This window comes from the organism of the source record quoted next, unplaced genomic scaffold (assembly GCF_019419815.1).
Source record: "Pyrus x bretschneideri cultivar Hongxiangsu unplaced genomic scaffold, Pyrus_bretschneideri_v1 Contig9, whole genome shotgun sequence".
Lineage (NCBI taxonomy): Eukaryota > Viridiplantae > Streptophyta > Magnoliopsida > Rosales > Rosaceae > Pyrus > Pyrus x bretschneideri.
This window is the reverse complement of record NW_025999831.1, coordinates 4,722,298-4,739,202: the sequence shown is the minus strand read 5'-3', so window position 1 is coordinate 4,739,202 and position 16,905 is coordinate 4,722,298. Positions and strand designations below refer to the sequence as shown.

At 35.6% G+C, this 16,905-nt stretch overlaps 2 protein-coding genes across 2 annotated transcripts; both read right to left on the bottom strand.

Moving 5' to 3' along the window:
- On the bottom strand, positions 1–2,396 carry LOC103947771 (60S ribosomal protein L6). Its single transcript, XM_009358721.3, has 4 exons — positions 2,125–2,396; positions 1,915–2,021; positions 639–820; positions 1–271 (listed from the first exon to the last, which is right to left on the bottom strand). The coding sequence occupies exons 1-4, from the start codon at positions 2,379–2,381 to the stop codon at positions 116–118; spliced, it is 702 nt and encodes a 233-aa protein (XP_009356996.2). The 5' UTR covers positions 2,382–2,396; the 3' UTR covers positions 1–115.
- A 5,608-nt stretch (positions 2,397–8,004) lies between these two features.
- On the bottom strand, positions 8,005–15,059 carry LOC103947866 (bZIP transcription factor TGA10-like). Its single transcript, XM_048576402.1, has 11 exons — positions 14,446–15,059; positions 14,050–14,180; positions 13,284–13,381; positions 12,953–13,099; positions 12,751–12,822; positions 12,594–12,653; positions 12,377–12,454; positions 12,219–12,294; positions 11,835–12,106; positions 10,388–10,627; positions 8,005–8,330 (listed from the first exon to the last, which is right to left on the bottom strand). The coding sequence occupies exons 1-11, from the start codon at positions 14,742–14,744 to the stop codon at positions 8,175–8,177; spliced, it is 1,629 nt and encodes a 542-aa protein (XP_048432359.1). The 5' UTR covers positions 14,745–15,059; the 3' UTR covers positions 8,005–8,174.
- Positions 15,060–16,905: the final 1,846 nt, after the last annotated feature.

Below are 16,905 nucleotides of genomic sequence, written 5' to 3'. Positions count from 1 at the left end.
AACGCAAAATTTTGGACATGCTGGTAAAATGAAAATACAGAGTATGCTGGTAGTCTGAAACAAACGAGTTGAGGAGCACAAAATGATCCTAAAAAGTAATATATGAGATAATAGTCTAAAAGATAAGTTCATGAGGCTTCATGCCCGCCTTAAGAGAGAATCTCGCTGCTAAGTACGTCTTCAAGTCTGGGACAGCCTCGATGAACTTCATCAATGAAGCATCCACACTCTTCTGATCATCTTTCTTCCCTTGTGGGAGCACACTCTTTTCCTACAATTTGTCGCTTGGGAAAATATTAATAGACATTGAAAAAATTCCAACGGAATCTACCACAGTGAGCATTATTGCCCAATAATTTACATGCTTCTGATTAACATGTAAAAGATATGAACCTCGTAGCAAAAAGATGGGTAGATATAATCAAAAGCGAAAAATAAAGTAACAGACAATCTGTATAATCTTATCCTTTCATCTCAGGGTATTATGTTGCATGATAAAAATAATATGCAAAATAGAAGACCGTGATTGCACTGCCACATCGAACAACTTTAAAGTCCATGAAGACAGTAGCAATAATGGAAGATATCTATAATTTTGCTCAAAAGTGTAAGTAAACGAAGAAAACAATAAGTCTAACCTCTTTCTCTGCTTCAAAAAACTCTCCCTCACCCTTCTTCTTCTTCTTTTCAACTTCCTTCGCAAAATATTTGTCATCAAACTTTTCTACATTCACCCCAGAAATGTCAACCTTGGTTGAAGTGCCAATCACATAAGACTGATTAACGCGTCTCAAAGGAACACCATTAATTTTAAAGGGCCCTGCAATGAAATAAAATCAGCACTCAAGTTAGAATGACACTTAACAAGTTTCGTGAACAAGCATGCAAGAGTCAAAAACTAGAAACACACTCTTCCCAACACAACATGCAATTAAAAAGAAAGGGGTGTGCCATCCACACTCCCCTTTTTACTTCTTACACACCCCTTGTTAATTTCTATCCCTTGATCTTCTTTAATTCAATTGGCCGGAAATTAAGAGGGTGCGTATGAAGTAAAAAAGGGCGTGTGAATAGCACACCCCAAAACAAAACATAGCCTAGCAAATACACAAAAGCAGTCAATTTAAACAAAAATAAGAAATCTTTGAATAAGAAACAAAGAAAGAATAACTGGATCAATTAATGAAACCCTATGATACTAAAAGTTGAAGGCATAAAAGTTTTACATGCATCAAGGAAAAAGCCATTTGTAGAAGGTTTAGTGAAGCTAATTCATATGTTTAGACTTTATAACAATCACAATTAAGTGATGCAAGGTGTAAATATCACATTCTTGAGAACATATATACATAATCAGAGAAAGTAACCATGTAAATTAGGTATCAGATGACATGTTGCAAATGGATAGTTCATGTCATCAATCATTGTTTCCCAAGAATAATTCACCGTGAGATACAGATTCAGAAGAACAAAACTAGTACCAGATCACTCACAGTACAAACTACCCTATTTGAACATATCCCATTCAACAGGAGACGAGCAATCACCCAAGCGCAGTGTCTGTGGGAGGGGTCAGTTTTTCAATAACTTACAACAAAGGGAACCATCATTTTTGCACCAAATCTTACTGGTGCTATACAAATCAACATTGTTGGCATTCAGTCCGAACAGAATGGGAGGCTATTACACAATTAGAAGCTCAAATTGACCGGGTTTCGATAATTCAAATGTACTAATTGGACCAGTTCAGATTGAGTTTATCAAACTTGTCATTCAGAAAAATGAAGAAATATGCTATTACTAGTAACAACAAAACAAAAAATTAACAGTAAGAATACAACCATTCAGCTAAAACTGAAAACAAAAAACTCGAAAAATAAACAGTTAAAAGAAAAAATGGAAGCGAAAGCTCACCAGTAACAAGAAGCAACCCAGATGGAAGCTGCTTAAGAAAAACAACTCTCTTGCCCTTAAACCTCCCAGACAATATAATCAACACCGTCCCCGGTGTAATACTCGCCCTACATTCACTCAACAAAATCAAAAAATTTTAAAAACTAACCAACAAATCAAGCCCATTTTCTATTTTTTTTTTAAGTAACTAAAAAATGAGAAAAAGGGAACCTGAGCGTGGTGGGTTTTGGCTTGCGTTTGTTGACGAGCGGCTTCTTGACGTCATCGGCGGGGTAGAACTTCGGGGGCTTCTCGGATGCGATCTCGGCCGCCGGCTTCGGGTCATGGCTTGGAAAAACGCCGCCATTTTTGGCCTTGATAGCCCAGAGACCACGCTTATGGTACATCTTGGACCTCGAAAACTTACCCACCCCACGAACCAGATCTGGGTTTCGGGTCTTTCTCGGGTTTCTTGCTTTAGCCGCCATTGCGAGATCTCACAGTGTCTCTGTCCGAAGCCTACGGTTGGGGGACAGAGAGAGGGTGCGGGGTCGAAGTAAAACCCTAACTGCGGTTTTATTTTTTGTTTGTTTTAGAATTATTTTTAATTGGGCTCGTAGTTGAAAGTAGAGATTTTGTGGGCTCTGTATCAATCTCACAAGGCCCAAACGTTGACAAGTTTGATTTTAGCCCCCCAAGTCATAAGGAGAACGAACAAGAGTCGCTTAACAAATGGCATTGGCCTACCAGCCCAGCCCATTTAATTATGTAAAACATTAGGTTATTATTTGGCCAAATGGGCATCAGGCTAGCCAAATGTAGTCCCTTTTTTGTAACAACCTGTTCCAAATTGTACAATTTTATTAATTTTAAAAGAGTGAATTGGTGAAAATGCCCCTAAAGACGAGATGGTTGACTTTCGTTGACCATCATTTCATAACGCGTATGAGTTATTATTTTACAATATTCTCAATGTACTCGACGGTGCGAACGTGTAGGCGCAAGAGGAATCGAAATCGGAGTTACGATAAAGTTTTACGAAACTACGAATCCGAAAAATACTTTTGTAAAAATTGTTATTTTATACACACACATAGACACACGCACATATATATTTCTAATAATTATTATATTATTATATTTTATTTGGTGAGATTTTTGTGGTCTGTGGAGCCTACACCTTAACTCTCTTCTCCTCTCTTGCCCCGTGGCACCTTGTCTCCTACACTCTCGAACTCTCTTCCAGTAGTCTTTTCCGTCTCACTCTCTATTAGCTATTTCACTTACCCTCCTTCTTGGGGAAACGCCTAGCATCACCATCGCCATTCTGGTAAGTACCACCTTCAAGAACTCTTCCCCGACAACCAATGACGGACTCACACACCCCAAAGCCTTGGACGTGGCCATTCTCTCCCTCTTCTCTCTCTTTACACAGTGGCACCGCCACTATTCAAGAGTTTCTCCAATGATTTCTCGCCGTTTCTGGCAAAGGTAAGCTTCGAAAACTCCTCAAATCTTTATAGATCGTATTTAGAAGTACGATTAGGATATTTTTGAGATGTTTTATGTTGTTTAGACACAGAGATAGCTCGAGGAAAATTTCCCCAGTTTTTCGCCGAGATTCTGAAGCTTTGCAGGCTATTTTCGGCTAACTCCGGCCACGGATCAACCCGCATCTTGATATACACTTGTTCCTTATCTCCCTATCTTCATTTTGGCTTTTGATTCGTAGAAAATGGTTGAGTTTTGAACCTGTTATAGCCCCTTGAAGTTTTCTGGCCACCCTTTACAAATTCCAACATTCTTCTTCGTTGGGTCCGGCGGGTTCAACCATGAGCCTAAATGGGCCGACCCGACCTGATACAAAAAAAGAGGGCCCAAAACCTAATCCACGAACTAGCCCACTCACCTTTATTTTTCGCCTTTCTAGGTTTTAGCAGTTGAGCTTTCATGTCGACGAGGATTCTTGGCAAAAGTTGGAACAGGAGATTACCTTCGATGGTATAATTCTTATCTTACTTTTATTGTACTTTACTTATACTCTGACATCACATGTGAATTGGGTTCAATCTTGCTCACTTGCGCACTCTTGCATCTAGGCACTTTTAGGTTTAAATTTACTCACAGTTTCCATATCATTACACTTTATGGCTTCGTCTCATTTTTGGTGTCGCCCAGCACTGTTTGATTCAGAGTCTAGGTGGACATTCTAGATCAGGGTGTATCACCTCTTAGCCATTTTTTTGTCCAGCTCCTCGGTTACAATAATTGATTCAAATTCAACGACTAAATTTGAAAACATTCAAAGATAGTTTAATTAAACAACCATAAATTTAAAGTATAAACTTAAAATTAGTAAATTATTAAAGGGGCTATGTTTAGCCCCTTCGGTTTGAGATAGTATATGAGTATCGCCTGCTACTATTCATTTAAAAATAATATTTATGTAGGACTATAGTTCTGGACAAGGCTATAGTTAGCCCTTTTTGTTGGAGATGGCCTATATGGGACAGTTTTGGCTCACCTACCTTTAGTTATTTTAAAATATTAAAAAAATATTTGAACTTACTTTTAATTAAGAGTAATGCTAGGTAGACTAAATTTACAAACTAAATGATGTCTCACCAATAGAAATAAGCATCCTAGTCAACACTTAAGTAATAATCCAGTCATCAACTTCTATGTCATTTAATTTATAAGATTTTGTCTACAAATTTAGTCTCCTTAGCATTACCATTCTAAGTAAATATCACAAATACTAAGTCTTATTAGTCCCAAAATATGTTTTTACGTAAAAAAATAAGAAGAAAGAATAATATACTAATATTTATGGTGATTTTGTATAAAATCAATAAAAAATTTACAATATTAACAATATATCAATCATATTTATGCTAATTATAAAAAGGTCAATCATGTACTGTGATACTTAAATGTATTTAAGATAAACAAAAATTGCAAAATATCATTACAGTTGGCATCCACTTTAAATGACACCCATTTTCTCATATTTTTCATATTTTGAAATAGGTCAATACGAATTCAGACACTGCATTGCAGTGTTTATTTTCTGATTCTGATTTTATTGGATTCAGAGATTGCGTTGCAATGTTCATTTTCTGGTTTTGTTTTGTTTTTTGTCCATCACTCACACGCCTCTTATTTTTCACACATCACGCAACTCCTAATTTGTGCATTTGGATTCATACACTGCAATGCAATGTATGTTTTTTAGTTCTGTTTTTACATTATTTTTACATTTGGATTCAAACACTGCACTGCAGTGTCCGTTTCCTGGTTCTGTTTTCTATATTTTGATTCAGACACTACATTGCAGTGTTCGTTTCCTTTTTTTTTTCTTTTTTTTTTTCTTTTTTTTTTTCCATTTTGATTCAAACATTATGTAGCAGTGTCTGTTTCCCGGGTCTTTTTTTTTTCCTTCATCTCCTATGCTTCACACTTCGCCCAACTCCTTTTACATTTAGATTCAAAACACACGATGTGTTTGTTTCCTGATTCTTAATTGTGGGCCGTAAACTCTTTGCAAACGCACCTTTAATTCAAGTGGGTTTTGATGGACACTCCCTTAAGAGAATCTCCACGACCAAAGCCTTTGGAAGTTTGCTACATATCTATTACATCCTCTCTTTTTTTGCCTTGTTTTTTGTTGTTACGTGTTGATAGTTGCAGTTTTCTATGGAATTCCTTTTTTATTATTTTTATTTTATATATATATATATATATATATATATATATATTGACATTGCATTTGCTATTGGAAAGTTTTAGAGCACATGGATTAGTCAAACTATTTATTCGGGTTTGATGTAGGAGACAGAAAAATAGAGAGGCAGGAAGAGGAGAGATAAACATGAGAGAGTGAAGAGAAAGAAGGGAAGAGAGAGACATGATAGGAAATCGGGAGTGTGGATGCAAATTTCCGGCTTCTCCTTCTTGGACAAAATTGCACCTACAAATCACACCTTTGGACAAGGCCAAAAAGCCTCACGCAACCATGATGAATTTGGGGGAGGGGGGGGGGGGAGCTTTGGCCGAAAAACCTCCAATGCCAAAGTTAGAATTTTGAGGGAAGAGTGTTTGGAGAATTTTGTAGAGTTTTGTAAGAGACTTGGAAGTAGTTTTTTGAGAGAATGGAGAGCTATTTATAGGGATATGGCCAGCCCTATTAGGAGAATAGGGATCGGCCCTTTGTGGTATTTTTTGGGTGTAATTTGTAGTTAATTAGCCATTAAGAGATTAATTAGGTAATAAATCCATTAATTGACTAATTAACATAATTTAAAAGAAATGTTTTGGGGGTTATGGAATAATTACCTTGTGGAGAATATAGGATGAGGGGGGATGAAATAGTTTTGAATTTGTTACCTATGTTGGGCACTTTTGACTTAGTTGAGGGATAATTGCTCGTTGCTCGAGCATAGGAATCCTGGTATGCCTCAAGGGTATTTTTGTCCTCTTCTATCCAAAATCCACATGTCATTTTGTGATTATTTTTGGCTCCACAGGGAGAGAATGAAGTAAATAAGGACGAGAAAGCGAAGGAGATAAAATAAAGTGAAGAGAGAAGGGTATAATAGTTATTTTATACTTAGCTTAAACTTATGTGGCATGCTTCATTAACCTATGCATAATTATTATAAGTATTTCATCGATTATGTCCAAAAATAAAATTGGCCATTGATATATGGCTAATTAGTGAAGTTTTTATTGACCTTTGGCCAAATATCCTTAATATTTAACTATGTATTGATTTAAATATAATAGCCTAAATCTTCGGTTACCCCAATCTAATGAATTATACCGTGGCGTGCCATGCCTTATTTAAATATGTCATGCACGTATATGTGCTCTTGTCAGCCCGCTTGTTTGACACTAAGGGGGCAGAAATGATCAATTGGTATCGAACTCAGCATTCACGAGATTTAAACGTAAATTTTTCACTTATAAGTGAAAAGTAATATTACTAGACCGTAATCTCTTAGCTAGGATCCAAAGAAAGGCCCAAGAGAGTAGTTAAGACCATCTCCAACTAAGCCGGCTATAAAGCCATAGGCCAAGGGACAATCCTTTTTGGCACAAAACTCATCTTCACTAAAGGTCTGGGCCAAAAAATCTTGGGACCCACCAGGCCAAAATCCAGCCATTTGACCAATGGATTGGCCATATTTAGCCAGCAAGCCATCTCTTTCAGTTGGGTTTAACTAGATTTTTTTAAGACAATATTAAAAAAAAAAAATTAAAAATTCCAATTTTTTTTTCCTATAAGTACTTAAGATATTTCTACATTATTTCTCACATTTTTTTCACTATTTCATACTATCTTACCTCATTTTGTTTCATTTCTTCTCATTCTATTCACTTCAAACACTCTTTTCATACACACTTCTCTCTTACCTCTTCCAATAATCTTTCCTTTAACTTTTTCAATAATTTTCAAATTGCCACGTCTTCAAGTGGCACTCAAAATATGTCCGGAGGCTTATTATCATTGAGCGACAAGTGGCACTCAAAATATGTCTTGAAGCCTTATTTTTAATATGATACTTCAATTCAATTAACCAATAAAATTAAAAAACAAACTTAAAATAATAAATATTGAGTCGGCTAAAAAATAGCCCATTTCGGTTAGAGATGATATATAAATATGGTTTATCACTATTTATTAAAAAAAATTCTTGCAGAGCTATAATTTGGATGGGAGCTAAACATAACCCCTTTGATTGGAGATGACCTAACATACTAAGATCCAAGACCATAAGGCATCCATGCAGCAACACTAAGACCACGTGGACGTTTTGAGTTTCAACTTTCAAAACACTCGGCATCTCTTCTGTGTCTACTTCACACGAACTCACAAAAATCTAAGCACCAACCAGACCATCTTCTTCGATTCCAGTCGTCAAATTAATGTACGAATTTTCTTAATTAATTATTTTCTTTTTTCTTGCCACTATTTTCTTGGTCAGCATTGGCTGCTAATAGAACCATATCCCCTCTGAATTAATTTCCATATCCAAGAAAAATTAACGAGGAATATCTATGAGGGAGAGAGTAAATTCTACAACTGCTTGGAGTTTTATCTACTTTTAATTGTCTATGTATAGATCTCTCTATCTAGATAGGAAAGAGGTAAAGCGATGTCATATCATATTAAGATGACATTAGTTGATTAAACTGTAACTAATTAACAGAGAAGAGAGACATGCATTGAAGCTAGTCATGATAGTTGATATGAATTTTATAGCTTCGAATATTCTAATTTATGACTGATCTTGTCGAGGACGACCCATCCAGAGAGAGCTGAGAGCTCGGAGACGATGGAAGTACTCAGCGATTGCCAGCAAACACCTCGCTGCTTGACGGGTCGTCAGAATTTGTTGAAGCCGGTGAATTGTCTGCTGCCTCAGATTATCAGCCTGTAAGTTTCACTTAAATAACTATTAGATAATCATAAACATCAAATATATGTGCACAAATTGCCTGTCACAACTTATTTGAATAAATAAATACATATTATAATGTCCATATGGTACAAGAATATCAACCTAGACCAGATGAGATTAATCCTTGACATTTACATTTCATATCTTTACGTACAAGCAGATAAGTTTGACTTTGTGATATACAATAAGAGTGATTGTCGAATCGGTCAACTAGATAAAGCATAAAAGTCATTAGTTAGGAAGTTAATGAAATGTGGGGGGTGAGAAATTTTGTTGGTGATCATTGGTCGTGGGGTAAACTTGGTGACCTTTTGCAAAGAATTTTGACTACAAGGGCTGCGTAGGGGAAAATAATTACATGGACTTATCTTCCTTGAGTAGTTTAGCACACTTTTTGCAATGACTTGAATTCTATATTTGTTCAAACAAAAGAAGGAATTTAGTAAGCTAGATAATTTAAGTCAATAGAGCATGTTAAGATGTCAATTACTAATTGGGTGGATGAGTCTTGAAGAAGTGATTAGTGTGCCCTAAACATATAATAATTACTCTCTTAATCTGCCTGCGGCTAGATTGTTGAATATAAGAAAATGATCTTTATTGAAAACGACATGATAAATTGATTCAAACTCATATCATCATTACAACTATAGAACCTTAATTAATTTGATTTTGAAAAAGGTGAGCACTATATTCAAATTGAATTGAACTTCGCTACCTGCTTGAAAATTACTCTCATTTTAAGAGATTTGAAGGGATTTTTTCCCCTTTACCCTCTCTCTCTCTCTCTCTCTCTCTCTGTCTCTCTCTCTCTCTCTCTCTATATATATATATATGTATACGTGTGTGTGTTGGCTAGCTATATATAATATAAGAGCCTATTAGGGTTCTAGAACAGTCGGTCAAAAGGAAGTTATGGTAAAGGGACTACGTTGGCTTGTAAGTCAAGCGGTTAGGACCCTGACATCATGCAAAGATATGGCTCTAGGGATCTTTTGGATGATGATGTATATTAGTGGACGTGACCAGATTTGATGCTTATCAGCTACTAAAGATGCAGAGGAAAACTTTGGCTACTGGTTTTCTAATCTAGTTAGAACCGTGATCTTGGTCTGTCACTTGCTAGCTCTATCATTTTATACTTCTATAGTTCGGTTGGAAAAAAAGAGGGCTGGTCGCGACCTTATACTTCTATAGTTTGCTAGCTCTTTCATTTTATAACTCTCACTTGCTTAATTAGCTTAGTTGACAGGGACGTACATATTTTTTTGTTTTTGCTGTACGAGAACAACGAACTAGTTGTCTACGCTCAGGAAAAAAAAAAAAAAACTAATCTTTTACACAAAGTTACATATAAAAATGGTATTTGTTAGACGATTCTAATGGGGCAAAGTCTCACGACAATATGAGGTGCTCTCTTACATTAGAGAAGTGATTAGTGATCTAATCACTTTTGAGTGAAATGTATTATTCTGAAGACATACGTTGCATTAAATATTTGCTTCTAACTTTTGAACTTAATGGTATGGGCTAGTTTTATTGGACTTAAGGAGACGTAGAAGGAACGAGTTGAATGCATAAAGTCCCTTTCAAGAAATAATACATGAGCGACAACCTCTTATAAGAAAGAAGCATGCAGATAAATAGATTCGAAGTACCCTCCAGCCACGTCATGAGAGTGAGACGTGGAGTGGTTCATGGTGTTGGAGTAGGTTTTCCAACCAAAAATAATGAAGGTCCCATTCACAAGATCATTGTAGGGGACCACCATCAAGATCGAACGGATACAACTTCATGCCTCATCAACATGCCATTAAGAAAATAATCTATAATATAGTTTTAATAATTAGTTGTAAAACAATTAGGGCAGTCATTAATTGGCTAGTACGAGTACTGATCACTAATATATTTTGATTTTGGATATTTGTCGGACTATATATTGATATATCAGAAACTGTAAATTAATACTTGATACCAAACTATTAGGATAAAAAAATTGTATATATGTGGTTAGTCATTCATATACGTACCTGTCTAACGAAGCCCTCGAGCGTGGAGAGCTTGTTCATGGCTATAGCCATCTGTCCCATGTAGTTGGCCATGTTGGGAGGGCAGCTCAATGAATCAGAGGTTATGGTCTCTGAGAGAGACTGATTGAGAGCTTCAAGACCTTGAGAGAGAGCTTCTTCAGTCTCCTGTGTGGATTGTTGTAACCCACAGATACCCAATAGTTGCTGCTCCGTTAAAGGCTCGATTTGATTCAGAATAATCTAATATCCATCAAGAACAACAACAAAAACCAATAATCAACGTCAATTCTATTTTGAACGTACTGAAAAGAAACTACACCGAAGATCCTCGAGGGATCCTAATTATAATCAACGTCAATTATCCTTCACAAATAATTTGATTTATTGACATTAATAGTAAATATCATGCATGCAAATAGGCAAAAACCAAACTTTCTTGGCTATGATTTATTTTTGCTTAATTATTTGCTAGAAACCAAAGAGAAAGACGAAGATAGATACAAGATTTTTGTATATATTCATCAAAGAGAGAAAGAAATCAAGAGAGAAAGAAGACACCCGTATAACTCTCTTTCCTGCTGCTTCAATTTTTCAGAGATCAAAATTATAGTACTAACAGACATGACTTTTGGGGAATGACACCTAACTCTACCTTTTAGTAGGAAAACCTTCACGTTACCTTTCATCATTCATAATATTCACACAATGAGAATTGAGGTGGATCCATATTCTTTTGCCACTGCCACCGACAACTACTTTAATGTACATGTACCCATGCATATATCTTACTTGTCATTTTGATCATAATATGTACGCTGTCGTACTAAAATATCATATCTCATCATATTCCCTTCACATGTTTCATCGATATTATCTTTTTCCTCCCCTCTCCAAACAAATAGATGAGGAGGGGTTTCAAGTTATTTTTGTTAGAGAGGAAGGCTTCGAATTAACCTTGTTTCATTTTTGTGTAATTAGAGTTTGCGTTGCAGCTAATTAATTAAGCATAGAATTACTTGAGTCTAAAACCGAGTTTTCTATTTTACATTTTGCAGGTAATTGAACATAGACCAATCATGATCCTGACCTATTGCCCTAGACTCCCTTACTTCTTAAGCTAACCCTAATTAAGGGCTTAAAAATCTGGGTTTTCAATATGGTACTGCTTCATGCATGATCTAACCTAAGATGAAGGCTTTCAACCTGGCTTTCCAATATGGTAGAAACAATAATTTTGCCTCATACTAGTTGTGTAAGCTAATTCAAGTAGATAAAATCTGGTTGTGTCCTTTTGTCATTTTCTTGTCACACATTTACTGTTGTACTTCTTTCATGAATTTGAAGATTTTGAGAAAAAGAAATATGTTCCAGTACGAAAGAACAACTAATTAATGAGGAAGATATGTATTTGTAAGTTTCTGGGGTTAATGAGCTAGGAATATCAAACCTTGATGACCTCAGAGGGCCGAAATCCACCCATCCACATGAAGCAACGTTCAGCCGGAGTCTTCCACATACCAGAAACAATGTGAAATACATCAGTCTTGGCAACCATGCCTTTGAGGTTCAACACTTCATCATAATGTGCCAAGCAGTTGTCCACATAAAGTCGCAGCTCATTCTCCTGCAAATGCTCTTGTACTGCAGCTCGAAGCTCGCACATGAGACGGTGGTGCTCCTCCAGCCACCTTGCATACTCCATGTCAAAAACGGCAGCGTCTAATGAAATAATGAGGGAAAGATGAAAATGGGTTTTAAATAGGGTTTTATACTGAGAGATGCTGAACTTAAGACAGAAAAAGTGAAAATGGAACAAATATAATTTTATTACCTGGGCTAATGTTGTTGATACCAACAGGAAGGCTTTGTTGCTCTCCTCCTACAAGTCCTCCTCCAAAGAACATGCCCTACAAAACCAAACCCAATCTTAAAGAAATGTTTAGGAAATAAATCAACCAAAAAAATTGGTACCTAGTAGAGTAAACTCACTTGAGATCTGGCTCTTTGCAGCTCTTGTTCCAGTTGAGTTAGCTTAATCCTACTTGTCTCTAACTGCTGCACATATGCCTGGAAAAAGAAAAAGGTTTAAGGATTAGATTAAGAATACTTTTGAAAAACCGAGGTTAACTGTTAATTTGTAATGGAAAAGTAAACAAAAAAAAAAAAAAAGGGCTAATGACTTGCAAATTTTCTACGGGTTGAGTACCTTTTTTCTAAGCCTGCTTTTCCTGGCTGCTTCTCTATTCTGAGCAAGCCTTCTCAAAGTCTGGAAAGAATAATCACACCAAACGTTGGAAATTGTTGTTGTAGAGAAGAAATAGGAAGTGAAAATATTTTACTAAAAAAAGTGAACCCAAAGTCACCTTAGGGTCCGGTGTTTTGGGTCCTTCTTGCTCTGAACTTGATGTAGTTGGTCCCTTGCGGTTACCCTCACGCTGCCAAAACATTCAAAGCAAAACATATACAACAAAATAAACAAATTCATATAATTTATCTTAATTTTAATATAGTTTTTCTAGTTAATAATTTAGAGTAAATAATTGATTTAATTTCCATGATCCGTACCTTGATAGCTTTGGCAGGTTCATGAGAAGGTCCAGAAGGAGGAGGAGGGGCAGTAGAATCATTGCGTGGGTTGGCCAACTCCATGGACGGTTCTGATGGTCTCTTTGAACCACTACTTGAAGGAGAAACTAATCCCGTTCCAGCTGCCTATATTACCAAACCCAAACGAACCCATTTTACTACTATAATTCAATATTTCAATGTGCTAATTAGCTCTATATTAAACAAAATAAAATAAAATAGACTTGAACCGACCAACAAGAAATGAATTAAAATATTAAGTGGTAGTATATATAATATATACAACTAAATAACGGTTAGAGTGAGATACTTTGGTTGATGATGATGGCTCTACATGCATCGGCTGAGATGGGAAAATATTCAAAGTTGGAGGCCTCATTCCAGATGACGAATTATTTTGATGAAGATCTGCACACAAAAACTAATTAATTCTCACAACTATTGAAAATCATATATATATATTAGAGAAAATAGAGAGATGAATTAACCAAGGGAGCTCTAGAAAAATGATTAAAAGAGGAACCATAAGAACTAGGAATTTGAAATGGTCATGATAAATATTTCTCAGGACAGATGGGGATATATCTAGCAAGGAAGTCATGATCTGAGGGTTTGTTGCATGTGTGTCCGGGTCCAACCAAGCTTCAAAGAAGAAGAAACGAAAAAATTCAAAAAAGGAGAGACATGGGGTTTTTCATGTAAGTTTGTGAATTTACAGTTTTCCTTTGTGTGTATTTGCTTTGTGGATCCGGTCAAAAAAAGTACTTGGGGGGGGGGGGGGGGGGAGAGAGAGAGAGAGAGAGAGAGAGAGAGAGAGAGGAGATGGAAATAGTTTTGTTGAACACGATTTTCCTGTGGCCCAAACAAAATCTCTACTCCATTTCCGACCCAGAAAGGACTGAGGACCACTGAGAGGGGGAAAAATATATTCCCTTCTGATTCTCTTGTCTCTCTACCTCCATATCTCTCTTTCTCTCAAGGTTAAGAAAGAATTATGTAGCTAGAGAGAGAGAGAGAGAGAGAGAGAGAGAGAGAGAAAGAGAGCGAAGGGGAAATGAAACGACAGAGATGCTTACGTCGTTGGTCTTGATGGTGAATATGATTAGCTGAAGGGTTGTGATGGTCCTGCGACTGTCCATCAAGGTAGAGAAAAAGAGCTTGATCTAATTCCCCCAAATCATAAGCAGCTCCACCGTCTTTGTTTGATCTGGTGATCATATGTACAAAGATGAAAAATCAATGGTATTAGGAATAATCACCTGCTAAAACACATATAAGACAAAACGCTAACACAAGAATATCATCTCAACACACCAATTAATATAAATAAATATTATATTTCGGAAAAAATAGAATTAACCTAAAATTATAAGATGACAAAATGAATGATTTAATTAATCTCTAGCTAGCTAGCCTTTTTCACTTTGATGATGTTGGTGATGATGATTATATGATGATGAATATATAATTACATGAAGTTCCCAGCAGGAATATTGGCAGATGATGATTGCATCATCCCATATTGAATCTGCTGCTGTTGCTGCTGATGATGCTGATGATGCTGATCTTGTATTTGATGATGATGTTGTTGTTGGTGTTCAAGTTGATTGCTGTTTCCTTGAATACTTGAAGCCATGAGAAAAGAAGAAGATGTAGAAGTTGGTCTTGCAGAAGAAGCTAAGAGCTTTGTTTCTAAGAGTGGGTGATCTCTTTTATTTTCCTCTTCTTGTCCTCCGCCTCCTCCAAAATCAAAACCTCTTGAAAACCCCATTAATGGCAAAACCGCCTTCTGTTTCCTCCTACCAAGAACATCATCCACATGGGGAGAGAGAGAGAGAGAGAGAGAGGGGAAGGAGGAGAGAGAGAAATCGGTTGTGAGTTGAGAGCTTGCTAGCTGTGTTGATAATTAAAGAGAGAACAAAATAATGGAATTCAATGTAAAGAAACAAAAGAGACAAGGCTTCTCTATTTTCCCTTCTCTCAGCCCTCTCTCTCTAAGAAATGGACGACTTTATTTTCTGCTGTAAACCAAATATTCAGATAAAGCGGTTCTTAAAAATACACTCTAACTCTCTCTCTCCCTCTCTCTCTCTCTCTTCCCTGTCTCTCTCTCTTTCAAGACCAGAGAAGAGACCTGGGGAGAAACCGCTTACTTTTGTTTATTTTAATTTGGGAAACTGCTAATGGCGTCCTTGTCCAAGCGGACCAAAACCACTCTCTCGCTTATTCTGTTCAGCCTCATGTGAAATGACCAAACTGTCTTGATCGCAACGCATATCTTCAACTTTTACTATTCACCTTTTTGTTGCAAACACATCAACGTAGATTGGTCATGGGTAAATTCGAACATAACTTAACTAGTATGAGTATGTTAATTTTGTTGAACAATTTATGGGTATGAGGAAGTTAATTTTATTCAAGCAAATGATTAACTATTGTATTTGGACTAAAAGTAAATGTCAGTATACATGCTTGAGATGTTATCAATTGATGAACACCTCATAATTCAAAGAGTGGGAGAATATGGATATGAATGGTACTTTCTTTTATTGGAAAATATGTAAATTTAATTTTCTACTTAGCCCACAGATTATACAAGTGCTCTCAAAATGATTTAACAATGAGATTTTTTTGGGGGAATTCATAGGGTAACATTAATAATTGGTTAATTAGTATTACCATTCTCAAGCTTTAAGAGTGATTCATATATATCAAATGGAAGAAATTTTTTTTATAGAAAAGTTTTATCGTATTTATTTTATTTAAGAAAAAATAGCAATACACTTTTTATACATTTGAGGAACAAAAATCAATGAAATGGACCCATCACAACTAGAAGTCAATTCTTGTGTTCTTTTTAAGAGCATAAATATGTATTTACGAGAAATGCGCAATAAGATTTTTAGAGTTTCAAAATTTTTTATTTTTTTAATACTTAAAACAATTTCAGTTTCCTAATAGTTTAAGATTTCTATTTTATTTTTAAAATATATGTGTTGTAGCACTCAAGCGCTAACCATTAGAATAATATACATAATAGTTTCTCTTTTTTTTTTTCTTTGATTTTTTTTTTTAAACCGAAGTTATATATATAACATTTTGTCGGTATCACCTTATTATTTATGTTTTCAACGTAACTGAAGTCGATGACTTACTAAAATTTTTGTCTGTAATCGAAAAAGAAGAAAGAAACGGAAAAGAAACGGTACTGTGCAGAGAATCATTTTTATTAGACATGCAAGTTATGGCTCGTTTGACAATACTTCTAGGACGACTAAAAGCATCTTGCAAATAATCAAAACCCTAGAAACGTTTAGTAGACTAGCTCAAAAGTATTTAAATGGATTATAAAATTATTTTTATTGTTTTAAGGAGAAACAGACCTCCTTTCAGAGAGCTATATTTTTTAGAAATGCTCTTAAAATGACTGAAAGCGTTTTTGATGAAAGTGATTTTGGGTTCCAAAAGCATTTGAAGTGCATTTTGAAAGACACACCAGTCATTTTAAAAACACTTGCTATGACATTAGTTATAACTTTCACCAAAAAAGCTTTATGCCTTTAAATTGTTCCAGCACATAATTATGTGCTTTTTGCAAGTAGCATTGCAAGTGCTTCTGTAAAATTTACTTGCGTTTTTATTAAGTATTGGTTCCAAAAGAACTTTCATCAAAACCATTTTCAGTAATTTTAAAAGTACTTCCAAACATACAAGTGCTTTTAATAAAAATATTGATGAGCAAAAGTATTTATAATCAAGTTATTACCAAATGTGTCATTCATCTTGCTATTCTTTTCTAACTAATGCTAGATGGTAACATATTTATTGATAATCGCATTTGTGTGTGTAAACGCAGTATTTAGTCTATAGTAACATTACTTTATATATTTTTTTAGAAGATATTAAGAGTCAGTTTGAGATTGATGTGCTTT